General features: G+C 48.3%; 1 protein-coding gene across 4 annotated transcripts in view; it reads right to left on the bottom strand.

The window, feature by feature from the left end:
• Nucleotides 1-23,180, bottom strand: part of LOC149365130 (neprilysin-2-like) — a 97,883-nt gene that overhangs the window by 6,928 nt on the left and 67,775 nt on the right. For all 4 annotated transcript variants that reach the window (XM_089575219.1, XM_089575216.1, XM_089575217.1 and 1 more), the window contains exons 3-10: nt 15,599-16,329; nt 14,805-14,891; nt 13,017-13,645; nt 12,313-12,377; nt 9,467-9,518; nt 6,706-6,773; nt 5,679-5,809; nt 4,633-4,698 (exon numbers count right to left, since the gene is read on the bottom strand). In XM_089575219.1, the coding sequence (XP_089431345.1) occupies nt 4,633-4,698; nt 5,679-5,809; nt 6,706-6,773; nt 9,467-9,518; nt 12,313-12,377; nt 13,017-13,645; nt 14,805-14,891; nt 15,599-16,329 (1,829 nt within the window). The remainder of the gene's footprint in view (nt 1-4,632; nt 4,699-5,678; nt 5,810-6,705; nt 6,774-9,466; nt 9,519-12,312; nt 12,378-13,016; nt 13,646-14,804; nt 14,892-15,598; nt 16,330-23,180) is intronic.

Here is a 23,180-nt window from a genome sequence, read left to right as displayed (position 1 = left end):
AGACGGCAGGAAACCGGTTTTTGCGAATGCGATTCCCGAGCCCCACGCGTATGGCAAACTTATCCGGTCGCAATAACGGCCTGTGCGTGCGCTCGCATGCCAAGCAAATTGCGGCCAACAGAACGCGGCGCGCGACAAAAGCTTCGCGACAAACGCGAGCGAAAAGCTACGCGCCGCGTATTTACGAAGCAGCGCAGGAAGGGCAAAGAAAAAAAGAAGATCACATAAAAATAGGTTTTCCTTTTTCGTTACATAACAAAATGCGTTGCGCGCATCTGTTAGCGTTCTCTTGCGAGGGAAGCCATTGTTTTCTTTTGCACGATGACATGCTGAGGAATATTTTTCTCTTCGGCTAACGCCACATTTTGAATTCGGGGAGAAGCATTCGAAGCAAACGAGCTTTATTTTTTCTCGGTTATTTAAAACTGCGGCGATTATTAATTTGTGATTTCCGATCTACGCGTCAGAAAATGGGAAGAACGAAGCACTTCTGATCCCTCTCCGGTGGCTACGCATCTGTGGCAGGCGCGCCAGCTGTTAATTCCGTGCTCCAGCTTTCGCCGATTTACTAGTTTCTACTTTTTTTAAAACAAATTGTGTCCTCCTGAACGAGTTCGCGGAAAGAGCAGAGAAAAAGCTAACGTTCTTTTCGTGTTGGACCGTTATTGCTCAGCCTCGCCGGTTAGACGTCGTCTTGTATGAGGCACAACGTAAAGTCTTTTACAAGAACGACATAGAAGCGGCCCCTAGTGAAATAATATGCGTGAAATTCTGTAAACACTCAAAGGCTCGCACTCTTTCACGCTCCACCACTTGGGTCAACAACCGGGGGGGAATCACTGGAGAAAAAAATGTGCACTTTACCTCAACTTCTTGTAGTGCATTTTGTAGAATTATATGGTGGAGTGAAATACCTGAACAGCGAGCTTTTGTGTGCATATTAACTGCAGTGATTGGAATTTTCGTTCCCTGGAACCTAACCCAGTGTAAATTCCCAAGACTATCGGTTTGCCATGACTAAGAGAACTTCACGTGCATTTTGTAGAATTATATGGCGGAGTGAAATGACTGAACAGCGAGCTTTTGTGTGCACATGAACTGCAGTGATTGGAATTTTCGTTCCGTGGAACCTAATCCAGTGTAAATTCCCATGACTGTCGGTTGGCCATGACTAAGAAAACTTCACGTCATGTTACGGCATTCTGTCTTCTGGAGTAACTTTCCACCATCCCGTTATGGACATCTTGGCGTCCAAATAGCTTCAAAATATTATTCACTTTCCTGCAAGCATTGTCGACTAAGGTATTACCGTCTTCATTCAAAGCACTCATCATGCAAGAGCCGTTCCGAGTTTCGAAGGTCTTACGTACTTAAATATCCATAGCAAAGTGCGAAAATGGGTAGAACAGATAAACACGGAGAATTAGGCTTATGCTTCCGCTGATTTGCACAAGCTGAACGCTCAGTGTCTGCGTCCTGCTTGTGAGGCGACATCTTAGTTGGGCTCCTCCCACCTTCACCGCTACTTTTCTTTTTTTGTTTATCTCCGAAGCTTTTACTTGGCTTCGGTTAATGCGCAAAGGTGGGCGAGTTGGTACGCCAGCAACGAGCGTAAAGCGGCTGCCGTAACAGAGTTCTTGCATGTGAAACAATTCCGCTAAGGCAGGCGAATCATCTAAGAATACAGCATCCCGGAGGTTTCCTTTTTGAAAGACTGAGTGAAAGGATGCACTTGCGTACAAAAACGCAATAACTCCGACACAATGGATCGATGCTTGAGTTCAAATTCCGCATAAACCGAGCCACTACGTAGAACAGCCGCGACGCACGTTAGCGCAATGTGAGCGCCAAGGCAGTTCTCCGCGTCGCAGGGAGACACCTGAGCGACACGTTCGCAAAGCTCTCGATGAAGCACAGGTCGACACCGTGTGCAGCCCCAAAAGACGCTGGCGTGGATCTAAGCACGCGACTAAGTCGAACGATGCGGGTAAGGCTAAACTGAGAATAACCAAAACAAGAAGAAAGGAAAAAGTAGGCACTGCATTGCTGCCCCATTAACGCTGGAGAGGTCGTGTAGTACAACGAGACGCAGACACCTTCCTCGTTATCGCTTACCGTCTTCAAACAGGGCGCGGTAAGAGCGTCGCGTTGCGCGCGCACACCTCCATCAAATCGATGAACACGAGAAATGTCCGATGGGGAATTACACCTGTTTCTACACAAGACAGCGGATTGCATTAAGGCTTAGCTACTGTTTCACAAGTGACGTCCGCGCGGTCGTTTTACAAACGAAAATGCAGCAAAACGCGCGCCTAGTATAGTCCTCTGTTGTTCGGGTCTCTCGGACGGTTGTTACACTCACACGGCCGATGAATGATGAGTGATAGCAGGCGTTATAACGAGCAGTTACGAAACACTTACCAGACCGGGGAAATGGTTAGCCCGTCACACCAACGTCACTGATTGTTGAGAAGCGCCGAAATGTGATATATTTTTGCTAGGCCTGAGCTACAAGTTGTGACTGAGCTATTCCTCCGTGCATACGTCAATTTCGACTGCGCGAATAATGCAGCATTAACTACAAGAAGACCAGAAATCTGATGTGTTAGACATCCTCACGTAGAAAAAAACAACAACCAAAAACGGCCTCCTCCGTGTAAGGTCGCTCATGAATTCTGAAAAGAATACTCTGAGTGTATCTCCGGATATTTTCAAAGGCTGAATGGATAAATATCTTTTTTTCTTTGAAGTGTCACGTCTAACAGAATAATAACATACTTCGCACTGCTCTGAAATTCTGGAAACACCTTTTAACCTTTACAGGAAGAATGCTCACGACAGAGAAGTGTCGGCAACAGCTACTCGCTGAGAAAGATTATTTTTTTCAACAGTTCGTAGAAGGGAAAGAAAAATTGCCCTCATGGTAAATTTTATTCCAAGTCAGACAAAAGTGAACGTCCTATACTTGGCGCCTAGTGTTTTTTAGCCGCAGCCTCTAGTGCACAGCCCAAAGCGTTTAAACCAGCCGCAACACACGAATCGCGGTCGTGATACTTATAAAGAGCCCTTTTCTCCGAAGCATTGCAAAACGCAGCTTCCACGAAATGTTAGTAAAATGCGGGCCACTTGTCTCCAGCTCTATGCAAGTAGGCTTCACTGCATCCTATTCGCGCCGGCAGGCGAAATGCATCTAAGAACCGCAAACCTTGACACAAAGCACGCTTCTCTGGCTTACTCATCACGGTGGAATAGTGCAGTGCGAATTGCTACCAGCAGTCCAATGGCACGGCCAAATAATCAGATGTGCTGGTTTACGGAGCCTGGCGTGCCGAAAGCATGGCTAATAGGTTTGCTACCGCTAACTCATTTTATTTCACTGCCCAGGGATGTACGTCCACGAAGCACATTTCGCTGCGTGTGCTTCGTGCACAGAAGATACATAGGCGTACTACCAGCTAGTTTGGTTTCGATGACAGAGGACCGGAATTGTTTATAATTTAAAATCCTTTCATCGAGCAATATGTTGCCGATCTAAAACGTCATTTTTACTGTTGCGCCTTTGTTTACTGCTCTGACCTGTATTTCAGAGCAGCATTTTTTTTGTTGTTTGTTGCAGATTAAATTTGATGCAGATCAGGAACAAAATTTCTAATGTTGAGCTTGTCAGAACTGACGTACTCTTGTTGTTTGCTTCATTTTATTAGCACGCCAGTGAGAGCTTTATTTCGGACTCAGATTAAGACTCCAGAAGGTGGGTCACCTGTTTGGCTAAAGCCCGTCATTTATCCATCTCGGCCAAGTTTAGCCAGACACTCCAGGTTGTGGGCGGGGTATAGGAAATATAAGGTGAGGTTTGAGCAGTGTTCCATGTATGCGAAAAGCATATGCTTGGTGTGTGCGATGCGATGGGGGCAACTGAGCCAGTTTGGGCCGCTGCGGAGGCAGAATAAATAGTCTGTCCCTCTCTCTCTGTTGCTTTTGTAAACGACTGCTATAAATAAAATTCGCGCTGAACTGAATTCTGAAATGGCAATGTCCATTAGTGGGACTTGTGGAGATTAAAGCAAAATGGGAGACTCGCAGAATCCGGCGTGCGGGTAAAGGCAGTGAAACAGATGCCAGCGATCGTCTGTCCCCAGAAGCGTTCAAATGACCATTCCGAAGCCGACATGTGCATGTCATTAGGTTTGGTTTATGGTTTATTGGGGTTTAACGTCCCAAAGCGACTCTGGCTATGAAGGACGTCGTAGTGAAGGGCTCTGGAAATTTCGACCACCTGGGGTTCTTTAACGTCCACTGACATCGCACAGCACACGGGCCTCTACAATTTCGCCTTCATCGAAATTCGGCCGCCGTGGCCGGGATCCAACCCGCGTCTTTCGGGTCAGCAGCCGAGTACCGTAACCACTGAGCCACCTCGGCGGGGCCCATGTCACTAGTGAATCAGCATGCAGTTAAACCACATTGAATACGACGCGCATTGTTGACGCATTGACGCTATAGTTGAACGTTATATCTCAATGGCCGCGTTTGTATTAAGCTGGAAGAAAATGGCGCATTCATGCTTAAAGCAGCTGATGCTATTATCTTCTGCGCTCGACTCGCAATGAAACGCAGCGTTCAAGGGCTCACCTTGAAGGCCTCCTTGATGCCCCCGTTGTCCGCAATGTTCTCGCCCTGCGTGTTGACGCCGTTCACCTGCAAGACAGCACAGCGCCTGTCCTGAGAACGCCGCCGGGCTTCGCCTGCCCTTTTTCGCCCCAGACGCGAGCTCGATTGGCTTTGTGATGCGAAAATGTGGTCTCGAGCGGGCAGCGCACGTCAAACTGCGTCATTGGGCACAGTGGCTAGGACGAGACCTGGGAGGAGTTCTACAATGCTCTGGCGCCTGCTCGTGGAACAATTGTTGGGGTTAATTGGTAGAGCGCCCATCGCGCAGTGAAATGCTCCTCGTTGGTGTCCCATGGGTGACGTAATCACAGTAAGAAACGGCCCTATCATGCATTGACAGGTGCACACAGACGCTACGCCCCATAGTTAAGTGCGAGAAATGGGCGAGACAGGCAAAGAAACATTTAACACTGGAACTGTTCGTCATTTTTTAGTTCGGCCAAATTCTTTTTACTCAGAATTATTAACAAGCTAGTATGAACAAAAGTTATGCCACGACCTTCACGCCACAAGCAACCTATTTGCCGTTGGCAAATCGTAGTGGCCGAGTCCTGTGAACTTTGAACCAGACCTCTCTAAACCGACTAGTTGTCATAGTCCGAACCAAGATCCGGCTATGGCCAGAATCCAGTTTTCGGAGGTCAACAAATAGTGACACTTCCTTTGAACGCAGGGGTCAGCTACTACTGGCGGCGTGGATCTTCTGGTTCTTGTCTAATCCTGCATGTTTTTGGAAGCGCTGAGTAGTTTTTCTGAAAACCGCAGGTGGCGTAACAATCTGCAACTCACCGTGTCCTGGACCAATCAGAGCACAGGATTTTAATACATTGGTGTTATGCTTTGCAACTGGTATGACCGAAAGATTCCTGCTTTGAACAGAAGGTGGGCGACTATAGGCGGACCGTGACGTCCTTGATTACACGACTATTGCACCGGCAGGCTCCACATTTTAAACGTGGCCAGAGGACGGAGGCCGACGTTGAAGGCAGAGGCAGGAAAATGCGAACCTTCATAGTGCCCTTGGCGACGGTGTAGTTGCCGTACTGGTCGATGATGCACTGAGCTCTCTCGCGGAACCGCTGGTCCGTCTCGTGCTCCCACCAGTTCACGTTGTTGCCGTCTTTGTCGAACTGTCGCCCTGTGAAGAACACAAAAACGGGTCACAAAGAAAGGTGGCCGCGCAACGTTTGTTCAGTCATCATTTATAAAGTGAATTCTGCAGCGTGCACCATCTCATCAGTTTTCTGTCCTATTTGGACAGTGTGCGTGATGTTACGCGTGCGTGAGTGAGTGAGCGACTGAACAATTAAAAAACAAAACAAAATATTAACAAAAACTTAAGTTACACTAGCACGGTTATAACCAGCATATTCCCAGTGGCAACCAGAATACGTTCTCTCAGTGTACGTCACGTGTTGTGCATCAGATTCAAACAGGTTTCGGTTTCATTTGCATTACGCAAATAGGTCGCCGTTTCAGTGAGCGTGCCAGTGAGCTCAGCCGAAACGTGTGCAACCGTCAAGGGTGTCGTTTCCGAGGATCAGGTTCTTGCATTCTTGTCCATGTCAGCAGTAGGACCCTTCATCTGATTTCAATATTTTCCAGCTAAATCTTGAGTATGCTTTGCTTGCAATGTGAGTGAGCCTTGCATGTGGTATTATCAGTGTTAGCTTCTCACGTAACTTTGCCTTCAAATTAGTCCATACGTGAAACTACGCTTTCGTTGTTCTTGCGTAGCCTTTTAAACCAAGCACAACGCTGAAACAGCAGCTTCGAAATAATAATACAAGGCTGAAGATACGTTTTTTGTCATTTGAGCTGTAACGGGATGCGACCACTGACGGGTATGGCGATTGGCTTGGCACAGTCCTCCCTACAGAGGCGCGGACAACACGGCTGCTGCTTAGAACCGCCAGACGGCGCCGGAAAGCGCTTTTGACATGCCGTCTAACGCCACTTTAGTGCTAAGCAAAAGCGCCGTCGGACTATACTCCACATATCGCCTAGCTATGAAAAGGCGGAAGGGGGGCTCACCTCTGTCATCGAAGCCATGCGTTATTTCATGTCCGATGACGAATCCAATGGCGCCGTAGTTCATGTAGCTGCAAAAAAGAGGGAATGAAAAGACGCAAGCGTGTTTCTCACTGATAAAATGAAATGAACGGCGGCGCAACAAAGACACTAACAAGAGAGGGGACACCACATGCGCACAAACACTAGGTCTGCTAATCAATCACAGGTCTGCTAACATTGGGTAACTGCTCAATCACATTGCAAGAGGACACTTCTGGAGAGGTTAACTTTTTATAACAATTAAAAGCACAAAGGAAGATACAAGCAAGGAGAACATATTTACACTTGATTGACTCGATGTGACGAAACCAGCCCTCTGTCCTGCCGAAGCAGCGGGTTTTAAATCCTATGTCCCCGCCCTCGGTGGGAGGAATAACCAATCAGGTACCGTACAAACATCCACCCAATAACTTATTGGGTAAAGGAAAACACAACCAATCAATGATTTGGGAAAGAAGGTAGCTCATCGCGACACCGTACACATATCGTATGTACACTTTCCACCATCACGATTTTGCTTTCCTGCTGCGAGCTTCGCGAACACTCTCACTTTCCCATGATGCAGATTACTTCAACGTCCGGTTGACCCAAGTTCCAGGAAAGCCACTTCAACTCATCTGTTAAGCATCGTCGCTCCTCATGCCTGCAGCTAGCGTAGCAATATCCAATATCCCCCCCCCCCCCCCCCCCCTTATTCCGCTGGGTTGACTGACCCCTTTCTGTGCGGTTGTGCGGAGGGCCCAAAAAAAAGAAAGTAATGGGCATTCCACTATCGCGAACCGGATGCGGCAAACAAAATACAGCACCGCGAACTTCACTGACGGTGTAGTGTTATCTACAGAAGTCATGCATCTCCGCTGCCGCGTTTAGAAGTGAGTGAAGAAGTTCCAAAAATAACGTTACAATAGCCTCCCCACAAACATAAACACAAGTCCGCTTAGGCTGGCCGCTCGGGAGAGCTGCGTACGTTGGATGAACGAAACCTTACACAGGTGTTGTCTAATAAAAGTATGAACGCGGCGCAGCAACAGCCTTCGTATCGGATGTCGACGACGTGCTGCAGTGTTCAATGAAGAACCATAACCCCAGGCCTGTGCGCAGAGAACGTGAAGAATCGCTATGGCTACTCATGACAAAGACAGTTCGTTATAATTCATTCTGTTCAAGCGTCTCAGACAGATGCAGTTCTCCTTTCTCTCTAGCAAGTTCACTGATTGTTTGTGCCACTACTTCAGTGGGTTCTTTTCGAGTGAGTTCCTCTCCCATCTTTTCTATCAGCCTCGTCGTCGGGCTGTTAGCATTCCGTTCGTCGTCTTATGCGTTCCAGCTTTTTTTTCACACTTATCCCGGGTGCCGCAATAGCGCTGGAGGTGGGACGGCTGTCGAGCAACCTCAGCCAGCTGTCACGGCTCTTCGGCAAGTCGACCTGTCTTCGACGTGAAGCGCGTTCGTCGGAAACATTGTCATGGGAGTAAAGACCTTGCGTTTGTTCTATTCTAGTTTTGCGCGGGCGTTTTTACCTTCTCGTCGTTAATTTGTCAAAGTGTAGATTTTGGCACGAAAAGAGCGTTTCTTAATAACTAAAATTTTGCGGTATTGAAAGAAAGGGACTACTAAAGCCTACACCAAGGTGCTATTGCAGGTCTAGTTCGCTTCATATGGTCAAGGAACAGACAAAGGCTACTCGTAGTGCGTCGCGATCCCGGCGCAGAAGTGTGTGTGTGCATATACACAGCCACAGAAACCAAGGAACATAGGGGATTTTATTTATATTTATTTTGTGGTGTTGATCAACGGAGAATACTACTGAATACGCCATCGCTTAAACATAATTGATTAGAAAAGCAGAAGAAAAAACAACCACATGCCACCGGTGGGTACCGAATCCACGACCTCCGTGTTCATCAGCGCCACCCACGTTGTAAGCGGCGGACGTAGTACGTCCTATTATATATATATATATATATATATATATATATATATATATATATATATATATATATATAAGTCACAATGAAAAACATAACAGATTTATTCAACGTTTCGACCAGGGACTGGTCTTTTTCAAGAATGATCATACAGTGCACGGACGCACCTTCTTATAGCAGTGAACATGGCATTCACTGCTATAAGAAGATGCGTCCGTACACTGTATGATCATTCTTGAAAAAGACCAGTCCCTGGTCGAAACGGTGAATAAATCTTTTATGTTTTTCAATGTGACTTCCCCAACTTATTATATATATATATATATATATATATATATATATATATATATATATATATATATATATATATATATATATATATATATATATATATATACACTGTTCTCAACGAGATGCCTTATAACCCTATAAAGCTCGCCAATTGTTTGCATCGGGTACGTGTGTATTATCCTCCTAGTTTTCGTGCCTGTGTCAAATCTCTTTTCAATTATAGTTTCTGCGGGATTTGTGATCATTTTTAACTATATCTGCACCGTGAAAGAAAAAACTAGAGCACAAACAGTGTAAATAGGCTTCTGTACACGCATTGCTCGATTCGGCACCATGATGTCAAACTTGCCGAACTAGCTTCTACGAGATGCCCTGTAACTTTAGACAGTGGACTGACAGCGTGGCGGGCAGATTACGTAAGGGCTGATCCGTGTACGCGAGAAAAAAATATTCCTCGCGCAGGGTGCATGCGAGACATGCGCACGAACAGGGCGACGGTTTACCTCGGCCGGTCCTTGGAGAAGAAGGCGCCCTGCAGGATTCCGGCGGGGAATTCTGCGCAACGACAACAGAGGGCGCCAAAGGTCAGCGAAGCGTCAGAGGCAGCAGCGACGTTTGACATCAGGGACTGCCAGTGGCCATATTAAACGAAAACGAGCGCCGCTCGAGAAAAGGAGCCACCTCCCTCCACACGGAATTTCAGCGAGCGACTGTGCTTTATTTTCCGCCTGTTTGAACGGAGGTTTTCATCATTTTACCTCCTGTAGCAGAATTAACGGCACCTTATGAACGCGACTCACTGAACGTCTAAGCTTCTTTCATAACAGTAAGTTCTTCGAAATGCGCCTCACTGAATAGCAACGTCAGGTTTGCTGAGGCATGTTCAATGGGAGATTCACCACGGAAGTTCACCATTCTTCACCTGTAGTAACGCCTTCTAACATAGCTTGAAGTAACGCCTTCTAACAAAGTTTATTTCTTTCCAAAATAGAGCGCTGTATTTCTATCCTGGTGTCATTCGTGCTTTACAGTTGCTCGAAAGTTAAGATAGCATTTGATTCTGTGAAAATATTTATTAACCTACAGCGCCAACAGCCATTACAGTGGGGGAGAATATACAGAAAGGCAAGGAAGATGATTAAGTGTCAGCCATTTTTTGTTGGACCTTAATGTGTGCTGCCTTGTTCCAATGTCATCTTAAATAACAAAATCATCTGGTAATGCACGCCCGCTTTTGCAATGGCCTCGGGTGAGGCTGCGGACTTGCGGACATTAAATTTTGCTCATGATACAGGCAGCTCGGAGGTGGCATTTCTGTTTGTCGTTGAATTGACTGCAATGGTAAATGATTAACGCATTTCGCTATCTCCGTTATGGCCTACTGAACGCTACACGCTCTAAAGCAGGTATTCGGCAACAACTCCGAAGACAGAAAACATGTTCGCTTTCCTGGTTGCAATGTTACAATGTGTCATGTATAGGAACAGCAGCTTTGGCCATGAATCGGATGGAACCAAAGTAATTAGGGCAATGGTTGGTTGGTTTATGGGGTTTAACGTCCCAAAGCGACTAAGGCTATGAGAGACGCCGTAGTGGAGGGCTCCGGAAATTTCGACCACCTGAGGTTCTTTAACGTGCACTGACATCGCACAGTACACGGGCCTCGAATTTCTCTTCCAAAGAAATTCAGCCGCCGCGAATTAGGGCAATACGTAACCATTGCACAAGCGATTAACAATAAAAGCAAGGATATATTGACACCAATATATGAATGCATGACGCTCATCGGCGTTTCGGCACAGCAAATAAACCTATTTCTTCGAAAGCCTTTAATGAAGACACTGCATTCTCGTAAGATGAGCTCGCCCTTATAGCAATGCGCAATGATAGTGACGAAGCTATCGCAGCCTGGCCCATGGCAACGCAGTAGGCTGGACAACTTCGGATGAACTTAACACGGAAGCGAGATCTGAATGTATTTGAGTAATGTAGCCCTCAAACAACAGATCCGGCGCAATTTGAGATAAATCCGCTGCATCGTAAGCGAGACTGTTCCACTCGCATGCAGGCAGCGCGGGTCGCGAGTTTCCAAGACGACTTGAGAGCATGCAGTCGAGGGATTCACAACGCTCTGTCAAAATCGGCGAACTCGGCCTGGAGTCCGCGTAATGCATTTCGTTCGGTGGCACCCCTCCATCCTGTCCTCGACTGAGGTTCGCGTTCTGTCGCGCGAATGCACCGCTTTTTTATTTCTCTTGAAAAGTCTCACGACTCAGAAAGCGAGCAGCAGAACCGACTAGCGCGCAGCCCAATCGAGCTCTGTTGGTACAAACAAGCTAGCACTGCAAGAACCAGTGACGGGCAGCAGCGTAATTCCAAAGCTGAGGGCGTATGTAAGATGGCGTGCACAAGCGCACAAGGCATGAGGGTGCAGTTAAAGGCTTAATTACTTGTACCGTGGTATCAACAGTTACTGCGTGCTTGTATTTCTAGTGCGTCATTAGCTAAGAGGTTGCATAAGCGTCAAAACCGGTCGCACACCTCTTTAAAGAGACAACGCTTAACCGGGAGGATGTGTAAACTTGAAGTTAGGTTTACCTAGGCCTAACCTGCATTGAACGCAGAGTACGAAACTTTAGTATTCGACACACTTAAATGTGGATAAATTTTCACTTAGGCTTGTTAAGCCTAGATTTACAATTAGGATCAGGGGCCTATCTTTGCTTGGGGGGGGGGGGGGGGGGGGGGGGGAGGGACTGGATTAGGTGTTGGTACTGCAGAATGCAACTAATAATAAATGGCCATTCAAATCCGCCATCTTGCAAGGCTTGAAGCAGACTGCTATTCTGCTGTGAATAGTTCATTTCGATAACTAACTAAGGCGTTAAAATGACCTAGGCCTCAAGACGAGGCTTAGCTTCCCATCTTGGCGGGAAACGTGCCGCGGGAGTAAATGTCGCTGCTCCTTGAGTGGCTGTGCAACGTGCACCACACATGAATGACAATTGCATAGCACTTATGTTGGTTCGGGTGCTGTCCGCCGGACCTAGTGCTCTGTGACGGAGCAGGAGGCTCGTTCCGAATTTGCCACTGGAGTTTAACTAAACACTGTTCTCGTCTCAGATTACTTATATAATCTGGCTTCACTCTCCCTCTAGTATCTTTCCGTTGAGCCACAAAGGATTCCCTGCACTAGTGCAAACCGCGAACTAAATCAGAATAGATTTCTGCACAGCGACCAAAGCGCCGGAGTTTTCCGTTCGCCTTCGAATGTGGCTTCTTTTAGGATATTGCAAGTTGCTATATCGCTCAGGCTGGGACTTGGGTCGTGGCGCATGCAGGGGCTCACCGATGCAGTTCTCCAGGCTGTTGTAGTAGGCGTTGACGACCGCCACCTGGGCATGCTTTTTCCATCTGCAAAAAGAACGCGTTCGTGTTCAATATGGCCACCATTCCGCAGCGTACTGCTGGGCCCTGTTCCGTGTTGTTCTCTCAAAACGGAGGTTTCCTACTTTTGCGAAATCCGAGCATGCATGGTGTTAGAATATGAACCCCAGCCCCATCTGCACGCACTCGGACACAGTATTCGTAAATCCGACTTAAATTTGTCCTGCTCAAATTCTTGCGAAGAAGTGAAAATTTGTAGCCAGACCATTCTCAACTGCAGTTGTAGAGACTGCGGAGTTACTTTATTGCCACGGCTTGCGGTGTCGAAAACTACCTTTTTAGCGAAAAACAAACGACAGGCAGCTGAATGCTCTTGCAGCAGAATCCGAAAGGGCGGGATTCTGCTGCATGCATGCGACTTCATAGCCTTGACTGCATCTTTTTTTTTTAAATAAAAAACAAAAAAACCTGCTTTATTCCTTTAGTCGGAAACTTACGAACAAATAGTCGCAGAAGTTTTCGGAATATGAAATCCCCGACAAGGCTTAGCTACCAGGTCGAAAGATGCGGCCGTGAACGCCCGTTTCGCTACTTTAGGCTGCGATTATGTTCAGCTTTTTCGTGACTTCCCGTGTTCGGAAAAGCAACGTGAGAAGGCGCACTCACTCTCCCTTGATGTGCGGCTTGCGCAGCTGGCCGAAGGCGTAGTCGGTGGACCACTTGCGCAGGCGCATGATGTTGTCGAAGTAGTCATCCGGCTTCAGCTGCACCTTGGCGTAGTGCTCCTCGACGAGAGCGTCGTTGAGCAGCTCGTCCGGGTAGCCGATGTAGGGCCGGATGGCCTGCGCCTTGGCCCGGGCCCGCTGGCGCGTCTGCTCGTCCATCCAGTCGATGCCGTCCAGGATGGTAACGAACTCGCGCATGATGAACTGCACCATGTCCAGAGCGGCGCCCTTGGCGTCCTCCTGGAAGAAGTGGCGCACGTACAGCGACGACAGCGCGATGCCCAGCGAACCCGTGAGCGAGCCCATGCACTGCTCCCAGCGCGCCGTCTCGCGGGTCTTGCCCGTGAGCACGCCGTTGAACTCCTGCAGCCGCTCCCGCCACGGCTTGCCCAGGCTGGCGTACGACTGGAGCACCACGCGCCACACCATGTAGTTGGCCAGCGTGCGCGGCGGCGTCGTCTCCAGGAGCGACTCGAAGCGCTGCACGAACTCGGGCACCACCACGTTGATGGGCTCGTCGGGCGCCACGGGGTCCACCAGGAGCGAGTTGAAGTACTTGTCCCAGTCGATCTGCGCATGCGCAATTAGGCTTAGTTGCCCGGTCCGCATTCTGGGACAGGAGCTGCTAAGATTCCGACGAAATTTCGTCCGCTCAGGTATCGCATGAAAAAAAAAACAAAAAAAAACAAAGCGATGCAGTCACTATGAGCAAGTGAAATAAGCTCCGAAACTCCACTCCTTTTTTCATTCGACTTATTGACTGCATTTTCTTGTCTCCAGGAAGATATAGTTCTGGACAGACGTGGAGAGAAGAAAGTGTTTCGAACATGCTTCCACTTTGCAGGTTCAGAAATACGTCTTCTTTTTAACCAGTCTCCGCGAGATATGCGAGAGGACATAGTGTACTCGACTGCGCGCTCATAGCTGCGCAACCGCAAAGCAACCGATTTCACGGAGGCTTTATTACGCCCACATTAAAAATGAGATGGTCTGGCTCTTTATTATGCAAACACTGGGCGCATGCCTATAGCTTGAAACGAAACCTTAACGCTATTGTCATGGAGTCAACTGTTCAGCACTGAGGCTCACATCCCGACGTGCTTGCTCTTCCTTCTGAGGTATTTGAGCGTCCTTAGCGGCAGCGGTCAAGAATGTCTAGCAGTTTAAAAGGACCTTTCGCTGGGCGGTGTAGATTATAAAGAAACTTGCGTGTGTGCCTGCGACTAGTTTATAAAAATGCCACGGTTATGTTAAAAGAACCGTTCGAATAAAAATCCGCGCTGGAATTTATGATGGACAAGCTCGCAAAACCATCGCGTTACCGTCATTGCTCCAAATTAGCTTAAAAAATTGCTCAAGTACCTCACGGGAGCAAATCCGCTCCATAAAATTTCTCGGCAAAACAATGCGTAGGGACACAGCGCTGTGACTGTGTTTTCATATGTGTGTCCTGTTCCCTGCGTACTGTCATGCTCACTACTTCCCGCTACATTGGCTCAGCTACTTCCCGCTACCCATAAAGTTGCCGTTATCAAAAATGTTCGGCTTATTGGACGCACAACAAGAATCCCAGGAATGTGTGAGCTGGCTTAAATTCTTGGTATAACACCTTAAATGTAACCCACTCGTGCATCAGTCAGATTTTCTGCATCCAAGCGCCATATCAGTTAACGCTCTGTGGTAACCTGCCGGTCAATAATCCTTCCGCATTGCAGTCTCCCGGACTGACCTTGGGCGCCAGCTTCTTGAGGTCGCTGAGCGGCATCTTGTTGTACAGCTTGCTGATGTTGCGCCGCTCCTCACGCGGCGTCGAGTACTGAAACAAAAAGCGTCGGTCGAGAGTACAAAGTATACAGTCATGCGATGTTCGCTGAACGAATGCATCAGCTATCATCCTGCAGACATGAATTTTTCCTTTCTCTGTACGTTATGAAGGACATTCGGCGTTTGGCAACAGTGGGAAGAAGGCAAAAAAAAAAAAAACGTTGCCAAAAGAGAGGGCTTTTTTTGGCTTTGAAGTCATGAATGCTGATAAGCCATGTTTCTCCTGTCTCTAAATGCATCGGCAATCGCTCCGCTCTGCCTTGTATACTGTTATCGGCAACAGCAGTGCTGCTCATTCCGGACACACACACAAAAAAAAGGCGATTGTTCAGAATTTTAGAAAGTGTTATTATTAAACCATTAATCTTTTCCGAGCCTCGCCGCAACGAACACTAAGGGATAGTATTGTAAGACCATTAGTAAGATGAACAAATTTCTTGAAGCACTGATAACTAAAATGCGAGTTCATTGACCTACTTGACCTGTTTTAAATAATATTATTTCCCTGATTATGCAAAACCTAGACGTCCGGACAGTACCCACCCTTAAATGTAGCTGTGAACGAGGCGTAGTGAATTTGTTTTCGGCTTCCAGCGCCTTCAGAAATTTGATTTAATGTGTCGACACATAAACGAAGCTCAGTGTTCCATGCCTATCACTGGCGGTCCGATCCAGACATGCAGGGCAGGCCGCACTCACGTTGGCGAGCGTGATCTCGAAGAGCAGCGCGTCGCGGAGCTCTCGCTCGGCGGCCGCCCTGTCGGGGGCACCGAGCAGCTGCGCAGCGTCCACCATGAGCCGCAGGTAGGCGGCCACCGCGCTGTCGTTGAGGCCGCGCAGCAGGTAGGTGCGGTCGGGCAGCCCCAGCGACGTCTGGTCCAGGTCGATGATGTAGCGCGTGTTGTTGCGGAAGTCCGGGATGACCGACAGGTCGAGCAGGATGTCGTGGCTGTAGCCGAAGGAGCGGTACTGCACCAGCGCATCCAGCCAGTTGAAGCCCGATGCGTTCCAGGAGGCGCCCTCGACCACGGGCCAGCCCCCGATGTCCGTGAGGACGCGCTTGAGCGGCGCCTCGGCCGTGGCGTCGATGAGGGTCGTGTTGAGGCACGACTGGTACATGTGCTTCATCTTGTGCACGAAGCCCGGCTCGGCCGGCCGCACGGGCTCCTCGACCAGCGTGCGCAGCTTGGCGTCCAGCTGGTCCTGGATGAGCGAGAACTGCGACAGGGAGGACTTGTCCTCGGGGATTAGGTGCCGCTGCACCCAGCCTCCGCAGGCGAACTCGTAGAAGTTCTCGCACGGGTCCACGCTCTGGTTCATGTTTTGCAGCAGCGCCGAGGCGGCCTGCACGCAGCCCGGCGACAGGCACAGCTTGGCGTCTTCGCCCATCAGCCGGTCGGCCTGCGACGGCAGCGCCACGCCAGCGCGACCTGCGACGACGATGCAGTTACACATTTACCCCGTGCCTTTGTTTCTTAAAGCTAGCGTCTGTTCCCCGTAGCCGATGCTCACTGGCGTGTTGGATGTGCCGGTGACCGTGCGCTGCACCATCGCTCCTACTACTGACAAGATACTGGGAGACCGTACAAGCTTCCTCCATTGCGGTTTCCGGGCGTTATTCTCTTTTCAAGCAGAGTACACTTTAACAGAAAAAAGCCAGACTGTCCGGAAAGTATGAGCCAAGTTCTTTCTTGAGAACCTTTTAATTCTCGTAAAATTCATGCACGTTGTCGAAGCGCCTTCCGCCCGAACTGCGGTGAGCCATAAGGGTAAATCATCGAGAGATCGGAGAGGACAATGCTATAGAGTTCTGAAGGCGGAAGGGAGAACATGCTACATTATTCTCGAGAGGCCAGCTATCAGCTTTTATCTAAAATCTTCCCGAAGTGTATACGTAACGTTTTAGCCTTCAGTAGACTTTCGGTGATTTCCCCACACCTCAGAGCCCATAAAATACTCTGGCTGCGAAAGGCATTCCTGTTTTATTTCTAATTTTTGATGGCTGGGAGCACTTATTTGGGAATGAGTGTGCACAAACTGTGCTACACAGCGAATATCTTTGGAACAATCGTACAACGCCCCCGTCCCTCCGCCCCAAAGTATTTCCCAATGGTATAATTCTCAATAAATAAATTGTACTTTCTTCTATGTTCTATCTGCAGTTCCCGAATTCCTACCTTCAGAAATACATTCCTTCATTGCCTTCTCTTCGAATACATTAGAAACCGATGAGCTACTCCCTTCTACTCAGAGCCTTTGCATAATAAGCTTTCTTCACATAGCGATTCTGTGCTTTGTTGGTTTCCCTCAATGCATCTTGCAAAGCGATTTTTTACACTGCTCTCCTTGCAACGCCAAAGACAGCACGAGCTCGACGGGTCAAAAATCCCCTTACGTACGCGCTCTTAAAGTCAAACGTAACTGACCTATTTACGCTACCTCCAGTATAAACTGGCGCGAACTCCTCCCTGGAGATGTCGACTGGAAGAAGAAAATTGCTGGTAAAAAGCTGCAAGTGCACCAAGGCAACCATGTGGGAAGGATTTGTCAAAACGAAGGCTCGAGACCAAGTATGGGGGCCAGCCGCTGGGGCAGTGTCGCCGAAGGGACATCTGCGCATTAAGCCGCCGGTTTGAGCCTGTCCTCTGGCCACTCGAACTCGGCACACTACGCGCCATCGCCAAGGCTTTTGTCTCCTTGCTGAGCCGACGCTGTGCACCTTACTCGGTGGCATCGACCGCCGACGGCCTGGCGTCTTTCCGGAGCGACGCGATAGTAGTGGCACGTAGGCTCGTTTCCCCGTCCTTCCTTTCTTCTGTGCGGGTGTTGTTTTCGCACATGCGAGCGGAGAAAACAACTAGGCGCGGAGGTCAGGCATCCCTAGCGGCAGTTCCGGTCACACGCCGCCCGGTCATGCGCTCGGAAGACCGCAGAGCCCGACGTGTCGCTCGGCGCGTCGCCGCATGAGGCAACGAGTACCACTTCGGCCGCTTCGTGAAGTTGTGTGCTAACAACTGAAGCCGAACCGCGCAAGGATAGCGGGAGAGTTGAATGCTGCTCGAGAAAGCAGCGTTTCCGGTGCACAAACCACGCGGCACATGTAAAAAATTGCGAGGAAACTTTGGCAACTAAAGTGTTGAGAGGCGAAAGCCAAGGACACTATGCCGGGACGACTTCAGGTGGATGTAACGTCACACCGTTCCCGTGGCTATATCGATATCCAAATTTTACATCTTTCGGGGATCTTAAGTGTTTATTACGCTTCATTACACAGTTTTCCAGCTAATTTGACACAAATCCGACGTTTTCCCGACCATTCTGTGACAATTTTCACTATGCCGTGACGACTTCCGGTGGATGTGACGTCACACCGCTCCCGCAGCTATATCGACGTCCGCGCTATTTTGACGCAATTTTGACATTTTGACATCAAATTTGGCTTCTAGGCTCATTTATTCCTACTCTATCTGAAGCAACCATTGGTATTCTTTTTTTTTGTTCCCAAGTTAAACGCGGGTGACACGCTTTGTTAACGGACGACAGTATGAACAATTAAAGGCTTCTGCCTTAATACTTGGGCGGTTGCCCTACTTGCCGAGATTACGTCAAAGCATATGACGCGCACTCCGCTCAGCTCCGAAGCCGGCTCTGCGCAGATGTTGTGTAATGACTTACTTAGCAACGCGTGCTAGAGGTGTTCACAAGCGTGAAATTCCCTCCCAAAAAATTTCCTCAACAAACTTTCATCAACTTCACTAAGCCGCAAGCGGAAATTTCATTTTTTCTTTCCTTTCATTCCTTAGCACTTTTGTGTTTGTCTGAGTGCAAGACGGGGGCCGACGCCACACTGCCTTGAGCATCGGCTTGGCACGCACATATGGGTTTAGACGAGAATTTCCGAAAATATTTCCATAGAGTTGGAAACAAAGCACGCCGGCAACTAAAAGAAGAAAAAAAAACACTTTGTGCATAGGAAAATATGGAGGTAAAGTACAGCTGGAAAGGGTTTACAAACTGTGAGCATGACGGAATCTGTTTTCGCCGGGGAAGGTAGCAGTAAGAGGATGTAAATCCGCCTATCAAGTAAAAATAGCCGGAAATATGAACCGAACTTCAGTTTAATCTTAGCTGAGACGATGTGCTGTTAATCGGGTGACTCGAAAAAAACGTTTTGAGTATCAAATTCCTTTACCATCGCCTAATGATGCCAGCATAACACGCATCAGCTTGTCAGATAACTCTGCAGTAGTGGAAGCCTCTCAGTGCCTCGTTGCTGCGGAGCAGATATCTATTCGAGGCCCAGTGTGTGTGCTCGGCTGGTGCATATCTGCTTGAGAGCGTAAAAACAGGCACACAGAAGGACAAACAAAAAGGAGACAGACTGCGCCTTGTCATGCCTATTTGCTAGCCTTGTTTTTTTATAGCCTTCAGTAGTTATGTTCACGCTCTTCAAACGAGCATATGCCTCGCTGCCTACCCCTGCCAGCGTGCTGAACATCGCTTCAGATATCGTCATATTAAATTTTAGTCCATCGTTCGGTTTGAGGCCCTCAGCAATGCGCTGGTACTAAGCAGAACACTCTCATCAGAAAACCGGATGTTATCAAGCTGTTCTCTGCAAGGCTGTATCCCAAGTCTTTCTCTGTAAGGCCTTTTCTCCAAACCTCCTCAGCTTTCTCATCCAATCGTCCGACCTTCGGCTGCGACTCACCAGTGGCCGTGGCTCAACTGACAAAGCGGGTGCCAAGAATCTGTTGATCCGGACAGGCCGCTATTGAAATCTCAACTTGACAACGTTTAATACAAGAACCTTATCTAGTGAGCCGGCCATTCAGGCAGTGCTGTCGAGCAGGTATCGGAAATTAAGAGGGGTGTCATACGGCTTAGCGAGGTTAATGGGGTAGATAAGGCGTAGGCTGAATACATAATCACAGGGAAAAGCTGAGAAGAGTTGGAGAGAAGACCTGAAAGAGATAAGCCGGGGATAAACGTTGAAGGAGAATAGCTTGATAACATCCGGCTTCCCGATGACAGTACCCTGCTAAGTAACTCAGGGAAGAGATACCAGCGCATTACTGAGGAACTATAGATTCAAAGCCGAAGGATGAAACTGAAATTTAATATGAAGAAATCTGAAGTGTTGTTCAACAGGTTGGCAAGGGAGCTACAGCTAACGATAGGCAGAGAGATATTGGAAGTGGTAAAACAATTTTATTGATATTAAACTGCGGACAACACAGAGAGAGCTAAAGAAAGGAAAATGACATGGCCTGGCTAACAGACAAGAAAAGAGCAAAGGTGGTTAGGGAACCAGCGCGAGTTAATATACACGCCGAAATAAAAAAAATCCAATTGCTCATTGGGAAGTTAACGGACGGTCGGCTGTGCGCATGAGATCAGGAATTTTCAGGTGATCAGGTGGCCGTGGCTACCGCAAGACAGAACAAATTAGAAATCAGTGGGAAAGGCCTTTGTTGCACTGCAGACGTTATAAATTGGACGCTGCTGTTGTTGATTATGATAGTATGCGAACGAGATCCGATAGTATGCGAACGAGATGCGAGTCTCCCCTATTTTATTCTGACATTGCAGCACGATGCTCCTGGCGTTTACCTCAAACTGTGCAAGTCACTACATGCTACAACGGCGTCGTGAATGCAGGGTACTGCGGAGGTGCCTGTGCTTTGAAGTTTGAACACCAGGTGGCGGCAGTCACATTTCTTTGAAATCTGACAGCCTGGAGAGGAGGCAGTACTCGACACTCTGGCCGGATAAGCACGGCTCCCTTCCAGCCCCAAAGAACGGCGGCGCACCGCCTATGCGACGCGGAGTGGTCGGCCTTCGCGCGTCGGTGCCGCAGACGAGGGCGCCGCGCTCTGAATGCTCGAGCGACGGATACGGCACGTCTCCGGCCGAGCTCAGCGCGCTCCGTGCTCCCAATCAACGCGACACGGCCGTCGAGGAGGGGGGCCGGATTTTAGGCCAAAGCATTTACGGGAATTATACAAGTTGGAGTAGATTTCACTTGAGAGTAATGTGCTCATTACCGTCAACCTGCGTCCAACAGGATGGCTACGGCAAAAAGTTTCACCGCCTTCTCAGAGTATGCGCGCAGACGAAACAAAAAAAAAAAAAATCTTGGACCTCCGAAAGGACAGTTTTTACGTCTGCAAAGATTACCGAACCGTTTTAGTAAATATTACTGATAGCAAAATTATATTACTCGTATAATACTGGTAGTAAACCAGCATCGTGATTTTTATTAGCTTTGTTTTTGTATTATTAAGTCCTTTTATCTTCGATATGCCCGCCTGTACCCTAACGGTAAAAAAAAAAAGAAAACTGCGAAGGTTGTGAGACACTTGAGTATGTTTACTGCGTAGTCATAAGGATAAGCTTCGGCGGGCGCTGACGCGTAATTACGCTTAAATCGGGTGAACTTCGCCTAGGTTTAGCTTTCCATTGTCGACAGCGCGCGGTGACAACGCGTTTGTGTCATCAGCCCGTGTGCTAAATGCCAACTAAAAGGTAAGAGAACGTGCCCCTTACTGATGCGTTTACATCGAAAGCCATGAGCCACTAGCGCCAAACGAGTGCATTGTTATTAACTGGCGAAACTAAGTTTGGGCGAAGAAAAGGTTTGGTTTTTGGTTTTGTGGGGTTTAACGTCCCAAATAGACTGAGGCTATGAGAGACGCCGTAGTGAAGGGCTCCGGAAATTTCGACCACCTGGGGTTCTTTAACGTGCACTGACATCGCACAGCACACGGGCCTCTAGACTTTATCCTCCAAAGAAATTCTAGCCGCCGCGGCCGGGATCGAACCCGCGTCTTTCGGGCCAGCAGCTGAGCACCATAGCCACTGAGCCACCGCGGCGGCCGTAGAAAACGGTAAAGAGCAGTTCGCTGCTGTCTGGAAACGAAGTCCACACATTGCAATTCTACCGGCAGGTCCTGTGATTTCCGTTTTCACCAATTTGTGCTGTCTTTGCCAATTTTAGAAATATGTTACCCGTGCATGCACCGTCAGAGTAGCAGTCGCAAAATGAGAAGAGAGCCGCAGCACTCAAGTAGAAGAAAAAGCCGTAAGAACACGCTCTGTCAGTTGCCTGCGCAGCTTTCTACGGCTGGCCACAATCCTGGCAGGCAATCTCGTCAGCCGGCGTACTTGTATTCCACGCACTCAGTCCTGCTTTCCTGTCTCTCTTGAAAAACGAAAAACCAGAGACGGTGCTAGGGATGGTTACGCTTTGTAGCACACGTCGGACCACTGATAACTCAAGCAACGGTGACGACCGGTTCGTCTTAGCGAGTCGCACGAATTGACTGAGCATGCATATCTACGGCTTCTGTAGGCCTATAGCTCTGCGTCCGACGAGTGAGTGGACTGGAGAGGTTCGCTGCGCCCGGTTCTGAGAGAGAGCGTCGCGGCGGCCATCCGTGGAGTCCGGGGCGCGAGTACGTTACCTGCTAGGCCAGGCCGCAAGCCCAGCCGCAGTCCGCTGCCGTCATCTGCGGCAGAAAGGTTGCGCAACGACGGTCAGGTCACTCTCTCGCGCCAAGCACACGACTTCGCAGCGTTACAGGACGCAGTCCGCGCGATACAAGCGAACGAAGCGCGATATTGTGACAAATCGGTTCGCCGATAATTTTCGCAGGTAAATCTTCGCCGCATAAATTCCATGCAGGCAGAAAAAAAAAAAGGAGCCACCATCTAAGCGAGCGTTATAACTACTGCCTAGAAGTGTGAACTTTGTATTTGGCTGGGATAGTGTTTGGCCGGAAACGTAGATTCAGCTGCGAGGTCATATACCCGGCTGAAAAAAGTCCTATGATGCAATAACCTCATAGAGGCTTCATCATAGAATATCATACAATTTGTATGATATATCATACAAGTTTTATGATATTCAATGACGTCTCTATGAAGACTGTATGATTTTACTGAAATGTATGACATCTGTATGATAATTTATGATTTTTGTGATGTCTATGATATTTGTATGATAAACTGTATGAGTTTATTGCATCATACAACTTTTTCAGCAGGGTAGTGCCGATTGCCAATATTATATACATTCCAAACAATAACCAAAAAGAAAGAATTGCATTTATACAGTCCCGAAATGTTTTGTAAAGCGCTAGTGAATTTCTGAAAGGCGCTTTTTAAAATTTCGCTTCAGAAAAAAATTCTGCAGCTGAATTCGTGCTTTCTGACTTGCGAAGTGGAGTACCAAAGGTGGCACTACCCGGTACTTCGGCCTCGGATCAACGATCGCAGC

The sequence above is a fragment of the Amblyomma mixtum genome, chromosome 2 (assembly GCF_055824585.1).
Source record: "Amblyomma mixtum isolate Tamu chromosome 2, ASM5582458v1, whole genome shotgun sequence".
Classification (NCBI taxonomy): domain Eukaryota; kingdom Metazoa; phylum Arthropoda; class Arachnida; order Ixodida; family Ixodidae; genus Amblyomma; species Amblyomma mixtum.
Note: the sequence above shows the minus strand (reverse complement) of the source record. Positions and strands in the feature narration are given on the sequence as shown.